General features: G+C 32.7%; 2 protein-coding genes across 2 annotated transcripts; one reads left to right on the forward strand and one right to left on the reverse strand.

The window, feature by feature from the left end:
• LOC120123632 (SUN domain-containing protein 5-like) lies at positions 1–3772 on the reverse strand. Its single transcript, XM_039142478.1, has 4 exons — positions 3510–3772; positions 1570–2861; positions 1401–1486; positions 1–360 (listed from the first exon to the last, which is right to left on the reverse strand). Exons 1-4 carry the CDS (start codon positions 3730–3732, stop codon positions 120–122), a joined length of 1842 nt encoding a protein of 613 aa, XP_038998409.1. The 5' UTR covers positions 3733–3772; the 3' UTR covers positions 1–119.
• Positions 3773–14996: 11224 nt separating this feature from the next.
• LOC120123610 (F-box protein SKIP8-like) lies at positions 14997–17546 on the forward strand. The gene is made up of 3 exons (XM_039142463.1): positions 14997–15617; positions 16016–16212; positions 17125–17546. Exons 1-3 carry the CDS (start codon positions 15210–15212, stop codon positions 17360–17362), a joined length of 843 nt encoding a protein of 280 aa, XP_038998394.1. The 5' UTR covers positions 14997–15209; the 3' UTR covers positions 17363–17546.
• The last annotated feature ends 270 nt before the right edge of the window (positions 17547–17816 follow it).

Consider the following 17816-nt stretch of genomic DNA (forward strand, 5'->3'; position numbering starts at 1 on the left):
TAGCAAGTCATAGTCCCTGATATAGAAAACTACACTCAGTTACATTGAGTTCTGTTTTCTTAAGCTAAATGCCTAACCAAATAACCCAATAAACGTATATCCCTACAGCTAACACTCAATTATCCAGAGAGCAAGGTAATGAATATTGTCATGCTGCTGCTAACAAGTATCAAAACCCAACCTCGGCTCGTCCGGTAAACCTTATCGGATGGATTGGTCGACGATCCCAAAACCGCCATGACTCGGCTCGAAACTAACTTGACAACCGAAATGCATACAAAGAAAAGACTTAAGACTAATATTACAAGTTCTTTAGTCTCCAAACTTGCTTGATCTTTCACAACCTTTTCAATATCCAACCTGTTGAGGAAATAGATGAGCAAAGAAAGGAAGATGAGTGTCGCACCAAGTTGCATAGCAAGTAAAACTTCATGATAAAAACTCTTAACAAAAGCTAAATAATATATATATATAGAGTGAGAGAGGTATAATGACAAAATTACCGGCAATGTTTATATAAATGGTCATTATAGTCCCTACTCTATTTTTTTAGAGCATTTTAATCCCAACACATGTTATTGATGTGTCGTTTTTCACATGTGCTTATTTGGTAACATAACACATGTCACATCATCATTGTGGGTGACGTGGAACATGGCACGTAGTCACTATAGATGACCTGACACATGCCATGTCATCACTTTAGGTGATGTGGCATACGCCATATTAGTAAGCAACATGGGTTGATTGTTACTCAACTAATAGCTTCCTTCCAACATGAGATATTTTGACCAAAAGTTGAAATGTTATAGGTTAAAATAGGGTTGTAAACGAGCCGAGTCAATCTCCAGTATTGCTGAGCTCAACTCGACTCGAAAACTCGCAAGCTTAAAATTTGTAAGCTCAACTCGAACTCGAAACTATGAATTGAAGCCCGTAACAGCTCGAAATGAAAAAAAAAAATCTTTAACTTAACTCGATTGAATCGTTAAACTTAAACTCGAACTTGAATCTTAAATACATGAAAATCTTATATTGCATTTTTTTTAAAAAAATCAACAAATAAAGATTAATATTATTAATAATTTATATTTTTTTTAAATAAAATCTTAATATATTATATTTTCGAGTTGCTCACGAGCTTTTCGAGTCGAGTATCAAGTAGCTCGTTAAGAACTCGAGATGAGATCGAGCTCGAGTTTATTCGAGTCGAGTATTTTCGAGTTTTGACCAAGTTGATCTCGAGTAGCTCACGATCTATCTCATCTCTTTTACAGCCCTAGGTTAAAATACTAAAAAAAGAATATTGGTCAAAATAACCATTTGAGCAAAATGTTGAGGGTAATTTTGTTATTATGTATATATACATATATATCCATGATATATAGGAGATGTCTGACCTTAACATCATGTTTTCTCTAACCAATGCGTCTATACTTGAAGAGACAACAGCTTTCCATGATTGAAGGTCTGCAAATTCTCTTTCCTGTAAGATAATCAACTGGTCATATATAAGAAAGGCACCAATGGTACCAAAGATGGTAAAGAAGAAACATAATTTTACAGTACCATTGCCTCTTTCCAACGCATAAGATCTTTGATTTCCGTTTTGCTTTTCTCCAAAAGTAGAGAAATTCTTGACAACTCTGAATTGATCTCTGGTAACACATCAGCTTCTCTTCGGTTCAACTCTTTGATGTACTCTTCCAAAACAGACAAGTTCAAATCAAGAGACCTTACTTTCTGCATCAAAATCTTCAACACAGTGTCACTTGGTATCCTTCCAACAGGCAGTTGTTTGATTTCAGTCAAAGGATCAGGAATCCTTCGACTAGTTTCGTTGAATTTTTTAACATCCTCAGCATTTTCTGTCCTTGAAGTAGCGGTTTGAGCCTCATCGTTTCTTTTACCATCATGGGAACTAGCAACTGGTTTTGCACAAGGCCCTGTTGAGTTAGAATCCGCCAGCTTCATGGCATGTTGTTCGGACGGAACAAACAGATCCTCCAGCATCCTCTCGATCGCATCGACGCCGTATACCTCGACGGCACTCAGAGTGCAGTAAAACTCCGAACCGTAATGACTTAGCAGATTTAGCTTCAGATACCTCAGCCATTTTGGTTCAGAGAGTGTAAAGGTTTGGATTTGCTTGACATTTGCTGCAACAAACTTCCCTAATGGGGACCATGTATCAGTTGGATAATTCATGCTACCATACAGCTCGAATTCCTTGAAGTTCGAAGAATGGTGTTCGAAATTCGCGATTTTGACGGCATCAACCAGAGTCTCTTCAGCTAGTTCAATCACAACAAACTTGCCTTCCACGGTACAAGGATTTCTCAGATACTGATCATGATCTTTTCCCAGAATGTTGTTTGCTCCTTTTGCTTCTTTGTTATGTGCAACCACTTTAGCGCCTTTTAAGGCAGAAGCATAATTGTACTCCGAACCGTCGGATTCTAGACGATGAGTGATCTTAAACGTACCAGGAGGATCGCCCTCTTTCGCTCGCATAGTTATGTTCCGGAATTCATCTAACTTGATATAAGCCGAAGGGGCTTTCAGATTAGGTTGCTCCAATTGTTGTCTTGCATCATGCTCCTCTTGTTCAACGATGTCGCAACTAAAGGCAGTGTACCCCAAAACTTTGAGGATCACCTCATCAAGCCTACTTGTTTTGCAAAAGGAGTACTCATACTTGACAAAGTTCTTGTAAACAGTGGTGTTATTATAACTCACCGACTTATTCATCTCTAAAAGCATTCCATTGGTGCAGTTATCTTCTCTATCTGCATCATCGCACAGCATTCCATGGCCAACACTTGGAGAACATGCGGTTTGGTTCTCAGGATGTGAATTTCCTGAACAAGATACAACCATGTCAATGCCCCAAATTTGTGCCAGTGTTCAAGCAAATAATGTTGTTTTCTTTGCCCCAAATTTTCTACTTAAAGAATCAAGAACAGACTGTGTAAATGACCAAAGAAAATGGTGTGCACTGCCCAAGCATGATTTGTGGGCAAAATCAGCTAATTATTGTAGTGGGAGAATATTTTCCCAGATATTGCATCCCCGAAATTATTCTCTCAAATAGAGTGATTTGAACTTTAACAAATGGAAGACGCATGAAGCAGTGGACGTCATCTACATGACTTGGGGAAGGCATAGGCGTGCACCTATCATGAGAGTATGGGGAAGACACCAGATCTTTCATGCGTTTTTTTTAATAAGACGTTGGATATTCCATGCGACTTTCAGTGTACATTGTAGAGACCACCATTTAAGAAAATAAATAGGAAATAAATTAAACCTTTTTTAAAGCTAATTAGCTCCATTATTGCACTTCGCAAGCAACAAATTAAACCTTTTTTAAAGCTTCGAATTTCAGGAGCAAACCAGAAATGAAATCTTGAACAAATACCTGGAATTATAACTTTAAATATACAGAAAAGGGAATGATTTAAGCAGAGCAAGGAGAAGGAAAGGGGAAGAATCAGTGTTCATTTTACCTCCATTTTCATGGCTATGACCGAGCCGAAAGTAGAACAAGAAACTGAGGCACCAAAGAGAGATGATGAGAGACAAGGAGAGTTCGTAGATGCTCTTTGCATTCATAAATCTGTTGTTCTTGATGGCGTCTCTGTTCGTTTTGACGGCCTCGTTCCTGCCATTGTTGCATTCGTTTCGACATGTCACGTACACAATCGAATGCCCATTTCTTGGTTTCTTCATGTCTCATCCGTGATACCAAACCGGAGAGAATTAATGAGAGAAAAATGGGATTTTTTTTCCTTCGAGAGAAAGAAATGAAGGGAAAGCTATGATTTTTTCCCCAGAATTTGGAGTGGAGAGAACAAGAAAAGTTGGGAAATACCGAATATTTTAAAGGGAGATTTTTTCTTATTTAATTTGCGGGCTAAATTAGTTTGATCGAACCCAAAGGTAGCGGAAACCAATTTTCAGCCATCTAAAGCTGAAGACGCCTTCCACAGTTTTACTTTATTCCTTTAACTAATAATAACACGAATAATTCTACAATGATCGACGAGCAACGAGCAACGGTAAATATCATTAACTACGAATATTATTAATTTAATTTATAAAATTTTAAATTTTAAAAAACTCAACTTATAATTATAAATTTGTTAAAAATTTAAAAATATTTTATTTAAAACAAAAGGTAAATTATATCAGTGGCCACTTAATTATTGTCTATTTTTATTTTGACTAATATTTTTGAAATTTATCAATCAAGTCGTTGAACTATTTAAATGCATTCAATTAAGTCACTTGCCGTTAATATTTAACGGAGAAGTTGATATGGCAGTTAAAATCTGTTACTTATATATTCTATCAATTTGCTCCTAATTTTAATAAATGTTAACAAATGTGTTACGAATAAAATATATATGGATGCACACGTCATTACATATGGCGTCATTTGGCTTCAGGGTTAAGTTTATTTCAATTTATTAAAATTAGGACCGAATAGATAGAATATATAAGTAACAATGACAAATGTGTAATTATACCAAAAATTTTAACTACCACATCAGCTTCTTCGTTAAATATTAACGGCAAGTGACTTAATTGAATGCATTTAAATAGTTGAGTGGCATGATTGACAATATTTCAAAAATATTTGTCAAAATGAAAAGGTGCAATCGTTAGGTGGCTACTGGTATAGTTTACCCATTATTTTAAATAATTTATCTTTAAATTTTTAAATAATTTATATTTATACGTCGAGTCTATTAGAATTTAAATTTTTATAAATTAAATTAATGGTGCTCGTCGTTAGTAGTACTCATCGTTGCTCGTCGAGCGTAGAAGAATCATCTTAGTAACAATTAATTTTTAATCAATAAAGGATGTATAATGAAATTATGTGTAAAGTGCACAAATGGTCCTCAATTACATGGTATTGCTTTTTAATCCCCTGGCTATTAAAAGTTACAAAATGGTCCCATTACAAAAGATATTGCTATTTAGTCACCCGACTATTGATTCTAAACTTATTCTTTTCATTAAAAAATTGATGATAATCTAAGTTAGATGCTAATATGTTGATTGAGATATGATAAAATCTGATCCCAGAATCTCAAATGGCTATCATATCCTAGTTAGTATGTTAACATCCAGCTAAGACGATTGTCAATTTTTTAACAGAAAATGAAAATTTTAGAATATGTAAATAGTTGGATAACTATTTTATAACTTTTAATAGTCGGAGACTAAAAAAAGCAGTACCCTATAGTTGGAGAACCATTTCATAACTTTTAATAGTCGAGAGACTCAATAAAGTAATGTCCTATAATCGAGAGACTATTTTTTGTATTTTCCATAAAATTATAAAATAGAATAAATGAAATTAAAATATATTAATGTTTGTTTTTTAAGATATTAATATAAATTAATCGTTAAAGAATTGAATAGAATTATATTAAAAATCAATTAAATAATTTAATAAAATAATAAATCAAATAATACTATTTACTACGGTAGATAAACATATTTTATGAAAATAACCAAAAAAAATACATATATAGTAATAATGATACGCTAAAATATTGAATTTATCATATTTTATTGTTAGCCGCTTTATTTTTCCTCCTTCCTTTACTTTTTTTTCTTTACAATTTTATGATAAATCCAATTTTTTCTTCTTTAATTTTATTTAATCGATAGTGATATCGATTTTGATGTTGGTTACCGTCCGTCGTTTATTTTTTCTTTGTTTTTTAATTTAATAAGAATAATTATATCTTTGTGACATGTTCTCTATCTTTATGGCATGTTTATCTCTATCTTTGTGATACGTTTTTCTGCATTTTAATAGCTTATGGTTTTTTACCCTTTTTTCATTTATCTTTTTTTCACAGGGTTAGATTTGACATCGCCACGACTGATTAAGATGTTGTTTATTTGTTATCATGTTGATTTTTCTTGCTTTGGACCTTGGATCGATTTGAATACGCGTTTTGCGTTCGTAGATAGTTTTCTCCGTCATTTGACTCTGATTTGTGATTTGTTTGTAATTTTTCAGTAATTTTATCCCCTTTTGTGGTACGTTTGTCGATGCAGTCAGTTTTGTTCGTATTTTTATTTTATTCGAGCGTTAGCTATGTTTTTTAACTGTTTCTTTTTATGATCATTGTGTGATCTAAGTGTCTAGTTTTTGTGTTAATAGTTATAGAAAAATGTCCTAATTATAATTCAGTTTACGTTTACAATTATGCTTATAAATCTTCATTATAATTCTAAATATTTTCTATTTTTAATAAAACTAGCGACTTTATATAAAAATTTATTTACTTTATCGTAATTTAATATTATCTTATATTACCAAAAAAAACATTGTATTATTGTTTTATGATTGTGGGTACTAATAGTAAAGAAAACCAACCCAATAGATTTAAAGTGGGGGTATTATCATTAAATAAATGTTAATAAAAAATACACCGATGCATTGTAGGAATAGATAAAGAATATATTATAAGAGGAAACAAAATTATATATAATTTTTATATGAAAAGAGAAATATTAATTAAATAATATAAAATAACATAATTTAAATATATAAAAAATGAGATAGAAATTATAAAGAAGCGAAAAGGGTGAAATTAGAAAACGAAGAACATCTAGGTTTTACTTTAAATGTGAATTATAGAAAGTGAATTATAGAAAGTGAATTATAGAAAGTGAATTATAGAAAGGGAATTATAGAAAGTGAATTATATTTTTAGAAAATACTTTTCGTTGTTTGAATGCTGCAATGTAAAATATTTTCCGCAATTTGCTTTTTTTTTTAAACAATTTTTAAAATTAAAGTAGTAATTTGAAAATATTAAATTTAAATAAAAATGAACTAAAACAGAATTATATATATAATATTATTTAAATCATTATAAAATTAAAATCAAGCCTATACATAAAATTTATAGATGACTAAACTTAAAGTTTACTATATAAAAGTAGCCAAATTTTGTTTTTTATCTCTGAATTTTGTTAACTGCACAAAAAAAAAATTAATTCTCTTTTATTTTATTTAAAAGACCATGATGAAATACGTAGCCGTTTTTCTTTTTCAACTTAATTTTCTTTTAATATTTTTGTGTCTTTTTTTTCCTTTTTCTTTTATCTTTGTTTAATCGATGACAACATTGGTTGCCTACCGCCGTGAAATATTAGTTCTCTTATTTTTTATTTTGTGTTTTTTATGTGTTTTTTCTTGTGTCTTTTTACTTTTAATTTTTTTTAATTTTGAATAGGAATCTTTATCCTTGTGATATGTTTTTTCTCTGCTCTTGTGGCACATGTTTCCTCTAATCTTGTGGCAAGATCCTCATGGTTTTCAGTACTTTTTTTTGTATACCTTAGCGGTCATTTTGGTTCTCGCACAAAAATCATCACGACATTTATTTTCTGATTAGTTAGTCAGAGGTCACGTATAGTCAGATCCCCTCTTTTGGTAAAAGGTTGTTCGCCGATGCAATTAGAATTGTATAGCGAAACAGCCTGCTAGATTATTTGGTTTGCTCTCCTCACCTTTATCACTTCGCCAAGTGTAACATCCTCAATACCGGTTTAGTGATTAAAGTGTAAGATTTTAAAATTCAATGATCAAATTAGATAAATTGAAAAGTGAAGGAATTAATTAAAAGATATTGATGTAGGATGAATTAATTAGTGAAGGAGAAGTAAAAGGTTAAAAGAGTCATTGAGCAAATAAAAGAATAAAATAATAATTAGTGGGTATTATAATACCCATGTGATTCATAAGTGAGGAGATAAGTTTCCAGAGACTTATCTTCTTCATCTTTTTCTCCCAAACGTGAAGCACCCAAGCCTAAGGTAAGTTTGATTTCTTTTCGTTAATCCTTTAAATTAAAACATGGGTTTTATTCATGAAGCTTTAGGAAAGATGGTGGAGATGAAAAAGGTCATAAAAACTCAAAGATTTGTAAGTTATGAAGGATTAAAGATAGGAAGTAGATAAGTGAAATTTTGAATAAGGATGTATAAATGGATTTAGAAGTTGAATTTGACTTGTAATGGGCATGAATAATAAGTTATAAGTGTTAGAAATAAGTTTGGATTACATGGAAATTTTGGTATGATTCTTGGTTTTAAGAATTTGAATGAGATATGGGAGATAATAAAGTGTTGGAATGATAAAAGTTAGTTAAAATGGTTGTAGTTGAGTTTAGTGGTATGAAAGGAGTTTTATATGAGGAAATTTAATGAAAAGTTGTGGAATTTTCTGGTGAAACCAATTTATTTATTGACATGTGCATCGATGCACTATGAATGGGCACCGATGCACTAAGATCAAATTTGAATGTGCATCGATGCATTAAGGGATGCATCGATGCATGGAAATTTCGAACCTAATTTGGGTACCGATACACCCATAGTGCATCGGTACACTCTTAAAGGAAATTAGGAATATGAGTTTATTAAATTCATTTAAGTTATTAGTATCGAATTATAAGGTTTAGGCTTCTTATAATTGTCTTGAAAATTATAATTATGTAGATATCTAGCCAAAACGAGTTCTAGAACAAGTGACAAGTAAGATCGATTGAGGAAAAGACAAAGAGATATAGGTGAGTGCATATGCATAGCATGAATATAGTATTATATTCAGTTCTAGACTTGTGATAAGTCTAGATTCAATATTTTGATACATTATGACATTTCATATTATGATACATGACATGAATTCATATCATATGTATTATGTGACATGAATATGCATGAAAAGTTATATGAGCTACGTGATAAAGGTATGGAAATGATATATCTACGCGATATAAAATGTGTGAATTGTGAAAGCCCATGCTATGTAGATGAGAACTATAGGTATAGTTGGCATGCCAATAGTAGAGGGTCTACGCGGTCCTTCGGGATAAAATTCTACGTGGTCTGTCGGGACATATATATATTCTTTGGAACATTTATGAGGTATTTTGAGACACCTACTTGATCCTTGGTATATGTATATGATTCTTAAGGAATTTTTATGTGGTCCTTAGGGACATATTATATGGCACTACGGTGTAATTCTACGTGGCACTTCGGTGCATTTCTACGCGGTCCTTCGGGACAAATTCTACGTGGCACTTCGATGCAAATTTATACGAGCTGTGGTGACATCATAGTGCACAACCTCACAGTACTCACATACCTCGGGTTCTCAGTATTGTATCATGGGCTATTGAACCTATCGAACATATTGAACTTATTACATGAATTCATGATGGTTAATTTGATGAGATTATTGGTAAGATACATTGTTATGCAAATTACACGGATTGCATAGTTGATTTCATTACATTTCATCTTATTATGGCATCATTATTATATTTCATTGTTATTATTATTATGCCTTACTAAGTCTATGACTTAGCGTGTAAGTGTTTTACACGTAGGTACCGAAAAGCAGAGAGATCCATAATAAGCTCAGCAAAACAACATAACTCCACTTGAAGGTCAGATCAGAAGTAGATTAAATAGTATGTCTTATTATGTGAAAATAGGTTGGCATGTAAACAAAGTTGGTAAATTAAGTATTTATACTCTGATCAAGTTTTGTAATATTTTAAACGTACTTATGTAAATTTAAATGTATAGTAATGAACGATTAAGTTTTTACGAGTTTTATGTACATTTTACGAAAATCATTGTAGCAGTGCATCGATGCATAATTTGCATTCGAAATTTTTGTGCATCGATGCACTGTCAATGCATCGATGCACTGTAGTACTATTCATGTCACTGTTCATTACTGTTCACAATACTGTTCATACCATATAATACTGTTCATAAATACGTTTTGCCTTAAATTTTTATAATGAAGCATAATTTAATAGTATATTTTTGTATTTTTCTTAATATGAGTTCAAATGTTTTATTATTTTGTAAGAATATTGTTTCAAAAAGTCAATGTGACATCTCGGACTCGTATTTGGGTCGGGTACGGGTTGGGGTGTTACACCAAGCGTCTCATTCTACAGAGATAAGGAGTTTGTTTGAAGGTTATTAGATTTTGATGTCGTCATTCTCAATACAGTGTTTTAATTTTCTTCATATTTTTAGGTTTATTATTTACTTTTGTATGAGTATTTTTGTGACTATTGTCTCTAAATTTCTCTTTTTTCTGATACATTGTAATTTGGATTGCTTCCATTATTAATTCAAAATTTAAAAGAACACGATTGAATTTTTTTTTGTAAAACTTATTTGACAAGTGATAACATAAATTGTAGGGTAAACTACACATTTAGCATCTAAACTAGCAGTTTTGGTGTGTTTTAGTAGCTAATTTTCTTTTCAAACCATACTTAAAGTTTAGTTTTTATTTTATTTTAATATCCAACCGTTAAAAACTTAACGTGTAACCCCCTAGACTCGGCCTGGAAGTTATGCCCAAATCTAGGCGGTCACATATCACATTCAAAGATTCTTTTTATATTTAAAACAATGTTAAAATCCATATAACAATATAATATGAAATTTATCCATAATAAGGATAAACACAATAAACATATATATACATATATCAGAAAACAATATAAAACATTTATGAAACAAAATACTAGTAATACAAATATATCAAGACGATAGCAAAACACATGTCACCAAAGTATAACAAAGGCATATATAGATATACAGTAGTACAAAAATAGAAGTATTCGATCTTCCTGATGCCAAGTCTGCTAGCATAGTCTGTTATTATCTTAAAAAGTTAAAATATACGAAATGAGCTAAAAGGCTCAGTGTGCTCTTTACGATGTATAAAAACATACATATAACATATTTCAATAAAATCGGTTTATCAAACATATTTTAAAAACATGAACACTACCTCCGTCCGATCACCAGAATGTGTAAGTTTCCCATAACCATACACCTAGTAAGGGCTTACCATGTGCACAAAACAGAGGAATATGTGGTAAGTTCTTATCCTGTGCACAAAGCAGATGAGTCTGTAGTAAGGACTTACTCTGAGCACAAAGCCGAGGAGCCTACGGTAAACAGTAAGGCCTTACAAGTCATAGATTAGACCTGAGATACTTCCTCCAATAATACCCCCAATGAAAGAAATATCATGTATGTATTTGAATGAATATGATAGTTTAATCAATTAAATCATGAAAATATTCCATTTTCAAAAATCATATATGAAAATACGGTAATACAGATATCATATCAGAAACATACAATAAATCAGATATCAGATAAACTTTGTTAAGAAAATCATGTATTGTGTCGTAAACATATTCAGTATTATCAGAAATCTCAAACAATTCAGACAAATAGTTGAAAATAGTAATGTAACACCAACATGAAACATATGTACCGGTCTGAGTAGTATTATAAGTATTGCGTGTTGTGAGTACTATAAAATTATACGCAAATAATGTGCAAGTATACACAATCGTAAAAGTAATAAAGTGATGAGTGAGTATCGTCTCCACAGAGATTGGTAGAAATTACAAAGTTTAACCAAAGCAAAGCACTACTATGTCTAAGTATAGTTAGTGATAATATGTACTAATGGAGAATGTTACGACAATGAAAAGTGTGTGTGGATAGATAGTTTAATTGGGTAGCAAATGGAAATGTAGTGGCAAGTGCAAATTATAATTTTGAAAGTGATAGAAATGTCAAGACAATGAAAAACGATAATAACAATAAATAAATGATATTTTGATAATCCTCACACAACAAGCTTCCACGGTAATAAATGGTATAGATTGATTTAAGGATACTAAAACTTACCTCTCAAGCAGATTTAATCTATCTAAGCTTCACTTGCTCGACGGAGTTTACTGAAAGTGTTCCCACTATCTGTAGTCAAAGGAACCTAATAGAATAGAATGCCATGACATGTCCTCTCAGTCTCAACTATGGCAGCCTATGTTATTGATAAAAACTACCCCTCTTAGTAGTTGAAATCCTATCTTAGTATCTCTCAAACACTAAGGGATTAGGATATAGTACTACTATGTCGATTCTAAGCTTAAGAAAATACTACACCCCATTGCTTATGTGGATCTTACTTGTGTTTCTCTCGAATACTACATGTATTAATAGTTAAGTTTCTCTCGAACACCTAGCCTTCATCTAAGTAATGGACACTCTCATGCCTCCTACAAACTTAGAAGATGAAGCATTCATAAGCAAAACAAGTAAATGCAAACGATAAATGTAAATCTACCATTAAAATAATATCAAACATCCATAAAATCAACCCCACCAAATAAGGTTACCTCATAGTGGGGTTTGAATCGTGATAGTGGGGTTTGAATCATCCATGAAACAAAACATGAAATTTATCTATTCGAACAACCCAATATCAAATAGAAAATAACAGCCAAGGGGAATAGAGAAGAAGCCTTCGACACACGCAACCGAAGATCCTCTCAGACGCTTAGCTCGCCACTTCTTGGAGCTCGTTAATAGAGGAACACCACTCAAGAATGAAAAAAAGGATACAGAAAAGAATGTGATAAAATCTAGCTGAAGATGGTCAATTCCCCATCTCCTTTTCTCTCTCATATGAGGTGTGTATAAAAAAAATAATATACAAGGGTAATAATAGGCTTTAACACTCCAATTACCCATCATACCCCTAGAATCACTCCTTGGGCGTGAGTCTTATCCTCCCAGGTGGCAGCGGTCCCCAACAGGCGGTTATAACCATCAGACACGTGCCTTGCCAGCTGTCATTCTGTAAAAATATATTTTTGTCCTTTTATGCGCCAGAAATGCCAAGGCATTTCTATCTGCTTTAGCTACGTGTGATGTCACGACATTCCTTCCCAGTGCAACCTTTTGCTTACTATTTCTTGCACAACATAAACAACCATACCTTTCCCTCATACAACACCTTTACATAATAAAATAACACTACCACCACTAATGCAACTATATGCAACAACATGATCCTAAAATTACTAAAATGAACATTTAAACTAATAATAACTTAAGTGAAAAATGTCTTAAAAGTAGCCTTTTTAGGAAGTTATCAATAAGAAAGCCTACTATTGAATCCGTCGATCACGATCAACAGCAACATTAGATAATACGAATAAAAAAATCTATTATCGGAATCCAAATATGAATAATATTAACCTTTATTTAAACAATTTATGGAAACCTACGAGTAACTCTCGTAGAACACAGATCGAGTGGGTCTGACAGACAGGAAATATTGGATCTAATCAACCCTCGGTCGGCTAAAATACGAGTATCTTCATAAAAATATATTCTCGAATCAATTCCATAATCAAATCCTAAAAAATTAAGCAAAAATGCTAAAAACACTAAGCATTTTGGATTAACAGGATCAATTTGGGACTTTTGGGTTAAAATTTAGCAAAATGGACTTCAGAATCAGACTTAGGATGTCGAAAAACATAAAATATGACTTTTCAAAAATGTTGACTATTTGGTCAAAGTCAACGGCCGATCAACGGCCAAAGTCAACGGCCGATCAATGGTCAACGATGGACCGGGTCAGATAGACGAGTTGGGTTAGTGGGTCGGGTCGGATCGACCCATTTCCAAATAGTCCACCAGGCGCTAGACTTTCCCCACGTGTAGGGTCGACGCATGGGGCCACGTGCTTGGCCTAAGGGGTTGGAAAAATCCTTAAAAAAAATTTTAAGTGTATTTTAAGGGGTTTTGAGACTCTAAACTCAGTTCACAATTATGAACGACGGAGAGCTCTATTTCAAAATATTGAAAACTTAATATTCCTCACCCGATCACACGTCGACGACAACAGAGATAAGAAGGACACAGGTGGACTCGGGACGACACAAGAAACACGATGGTACGGGAAGTGTCGAAAATAGAACAACGATCGACGACGAAATGACGATAAAAGATTTTTTTCTAAAAGAGGAAAATATTGAAGATAGAGAAAATAAAATAATTTGAAAATTTTCCAGGGGTTATATAAAACTTAAAAAAAGAAAATAGCAAAATCATATCATATGTCCTTCATCTTTAGTTGCTTTATGAATTTAGATCCAATTTAATTAAAATTTCATTTTGGCCACCAAATTAAATCAAAATTCAATTTAGTCCTAAATTTTTTAAGAGAATTTGAAGCCTTATTTTGGGGTGTGACATAACGCGTTTTGTAACTAAATTATCAGTTTTTGTATGCTTTAGTACCTAAACTTTCAATTTTTTCAAAAATTAACGTTAAATTTTGAATGGAGTACTAAAATGAAAAAAACTAAATTTTATGTATGGTTTTGAAAAAAAATTAAAAGTTTATGTAATAAAACGAACCAAAACTAATAAGTTTATATACTAAATGTGCAATTTACCCTTAATTTTAACGTTGTTAGTTGGTTTTTTTATATCACATAGTTTGTTTTATTAATTTTCAAAAATTCTACATTTAGCATAATTTCTTTTGTCTTTATGACACGTTTTTCTTTATCTATGGTCATATTTTTGATTTTTTGTTTAATTTTTCCAATATTAGATTTAACGATATTTCGACTGATAAAGATAACATTTATTTATTTTTTGTTGTGTAATTTGCTTCTCTTTTAGCTTTTATTTACATAAAAAATTCGAGCTGATATATTAAATTTTTTTAAGATAAAATAGATTTTATCCTTTATAGATTTATAATTTCAAAAATACATCTATAAAGCACGAATCAACTTATCTTAGTAGTTAAAACAATCGTTGTTGTTCCTATAAGTCACAGGTTCGAGCACTAGCAACTGCAGCGGGTGATTGAATGTTTCAGTGATATAATTGAAACAAAAATCAAAGTTTAGTGTCATAATTGATAAAATTAAAAGTTCAACAGCATAAACGATGCAATGTCTAAAATTTGACGGTATCATGTGTAGTAGTTTACCCTAAAAAAACTTCGTAGAAATGGAAATTCATAACTGCAAACAAAACTGGTCCCCAAGAGTGATCTATTTTTCTGGTGTGAGTTCTTCTTTCACTCGGTTACTATTACGAGACTCGGTTTTCTCTTCTGCAACGAAGATTTGAATGTACGGCAAAGATTTAATGTCGTACGGATGGAGATTTAATGGCGAAGATTCCCTTTTTATCTTTTGTTAAAGGGCAAAAACAATTTTTTTTAATTAATTTCCCTTTCTGTAATTGAGATTTCTAGGGTTTTATTTAATGTACGGCGAAGATTTAATGTCATGTGAATGAAGATTGCCTATAGCCTCTCCGTCGCTCTCCAATCCCTGCCGTTGATCATTACCATAATCATCACTCTCCTTTCGTTCCTTGCCGTCCGTTCATTCTTCAAGAGATCCCACAAATCTACCTTTTCCGGTGAAAATCAAGCCAGAGAAGCGCGACCTTCGTCCTCCTGCAGCTATACTTCCGATTCGGCGGCGCTCCTGAACGGTGGCAGTGTTGATCCGGCGGAGGAGGATATGGTGATGGCGGATGTTTCAAAGGTGTCGATGATGGAGCAGTTAGTGCCTGAGATTACAACGCACGCGCTTAGTTATTTGGATTATCCGAGCCTTTGCCGGCTTTCCATGACTAATTCGCTGATGAGAAAGGCTGCTAACGATGATAATGCCTGGAAAGCGCTTTATCACAAGGTACTTAATTTCCCCATTTTTTATTGAATATTAATTTTCATGAACTATGTTTAATTTCTCTTAATCTTTGTAATTAAGATAACACATTTAACTAGTAAAAATTTTCCTTGGCTCCTTGTACTGTATTTGTTTCATGCCATATGCAGTTTTGTTTCTTTGTGGTTTGAGATCAGTCATCAGCTTATATAGGCTTTAGAAAACGAGCTTTTAAAATTTCAACCTTTGGACTCATTCTTTTACGTAAGCTGGTGATTGCATTTTGTTTTTATCCTTCACGTTCATGTTCTTTAGTTAAACCATTTTTACTACCATGTTTCTTTTAAAGTTGATTGTTTATATCTTCCTCAATTGTGGTTGGTTCAGGTATAAATTTTCTGCCTTACTCTTTCGTTTGTTAGGATTTTACAATGGAGCAAGATTCGGTAACGCCTGTTAACGGGTGGAAGGCATACTATGCAGCTACGAGAGCCATAGTGAACGTTAATACGGGATTCTTTAACATCATCAAAGATAGGTCTCTTTCGGCCATGAGTCGTTTTTGGCTGAATGCAGATTATGTAAAGTGCGTTCATGCGTCAGGGCTACTTTTTTCAGGGTATGAATACAATGCTTACTTCATTCTCTGGAGATGCTGTTTACTACTTTTTGTTCTTATAGTAATTTCTATAATTTTTCATCCTGCAGTGGAAACAATGAATTCAGCCCAATTAAGTATCTGGTGTCATTTTAGTTCTCTTATTTCTCGAACGATTTCTTGTAGATCTTTTCACCTTATGATAGGATTAAGTTACATGGACATGCTTTCCTAGCTATATATAGATTGTAATGTACCATAGTTTATTTCACGCGAGACAAATGAGGACCTTGTCTATGGATGCATGTGTAAAGGCGTTTCAGAAAATGCAGTGATGACTCCTAAAATGTTTGGAGATAAAAAAGAGCTTTTAATTTGTAAGATGTTTATAGGTTGTTCGTATGATCTCAATGCAAATGGATTGAGTCCTTGGTGTTGACGTTGGAAGGTTTTACAAATGTTTTGCTATTCGAACATAGTTATTTCCGCACTTGGAATAACAATGTTGTAGCCTTAACATAATTGTGCAATTTAAACTGAGAAAAAAAATGCTTATTACAAGATTGATGTTCATGTTTGAAACAAAAGGCATGATCCTTGTTTGTTGTGAAAAGTACTGATTTAAGACATGCAAGTCGAATGAGTCTTCTGTTTCAACATGCGAAGACTTTTACGACTTTCTGCTATTTTTAACGTTGTGATTTCCACTCTTGGAATACTAATACTTTTGTCTTAACAAGCTAGACATATTCATGTTTAAAGCAAAAGGCATGGTACTTGTAAGATATGGGAATCACTGATTTGAGATATTTTATGTATAATATATGTCGAGGATACCTTTGTTAGAAGCAGCTACATGTAAATAGGATTGCAGAATAGACGAAGATAATATATTCGATTAACCTTGGGAGCCATTTTTGTTTCACAATGCAGGTATAATGTTGTAATACGGAGTTGGCAGGATGCATTTAACTGGGAGCAAGGTGCTGATTTTCAGGTTAGAGATGTTCGAGCGCGGGTATTAAAGGACATGGCTTGGGTTACTATGAAAACCTATGTTGACATGGATAACGGGGCCTTTAATATGACTAACGTCTTTGAGTTTCATAGCGGACGGTGGTACCTCGTACATCACCACAGCTCGGAGATGCTTGCCGGTGGTGACATCTGACCACAAATCGTTCATTGATAACTGAAGTTGAAGAGTCAATACAAGGGATAATTTCAGTACTAGTAGCATATATATTAGCAAAAGGCAAGTTGCTTGAAATTTATCTGGGATTTAATTCAAAGATCATTCTTTTTTGTGGTACATAGGTGCCCTTAACATTTGTCTCTTAGTTATTTGTCTTGCTTTTGCTAATTAACATAATTTTGGATGTATATATTTATTTATATATATTTTTTCAACAAGGCACCCCCCCCCCCAAGAGGAATGTATACATTTGAATTCATGGATTCACAAAAGTTGCATGTTCTGGTTCTATAAAGTAGCTCATGGATCAATTGCTGTGAATAATATGATTTGATTCAGTTTAATTATAAACCCCAATTGCCTAGAATCGGAGGAAGTTTTATAGTGCGGCACCTGTAATATACAGTTAAAAAAGACGTTATCGGTTTTG

This window comes from Hibiscus syriacus, unplaced genomic scaffold (genome assembly GCF_006381635.1).
Source record: "Hibiscus syriacus cultivar Baekdansim isolate YM2019G1 unplaced genomic scaffold, ASM638163v2 tig00110402_pilon, whole genome shotgun sequence".
Classification (NCBI taxonomy): Eukaryota; Viridiplantae; Streptophyta; class Magnoliopsida; order Malvales; family Malvaceae; genus Hibiscus; species Hibiscus syriacus.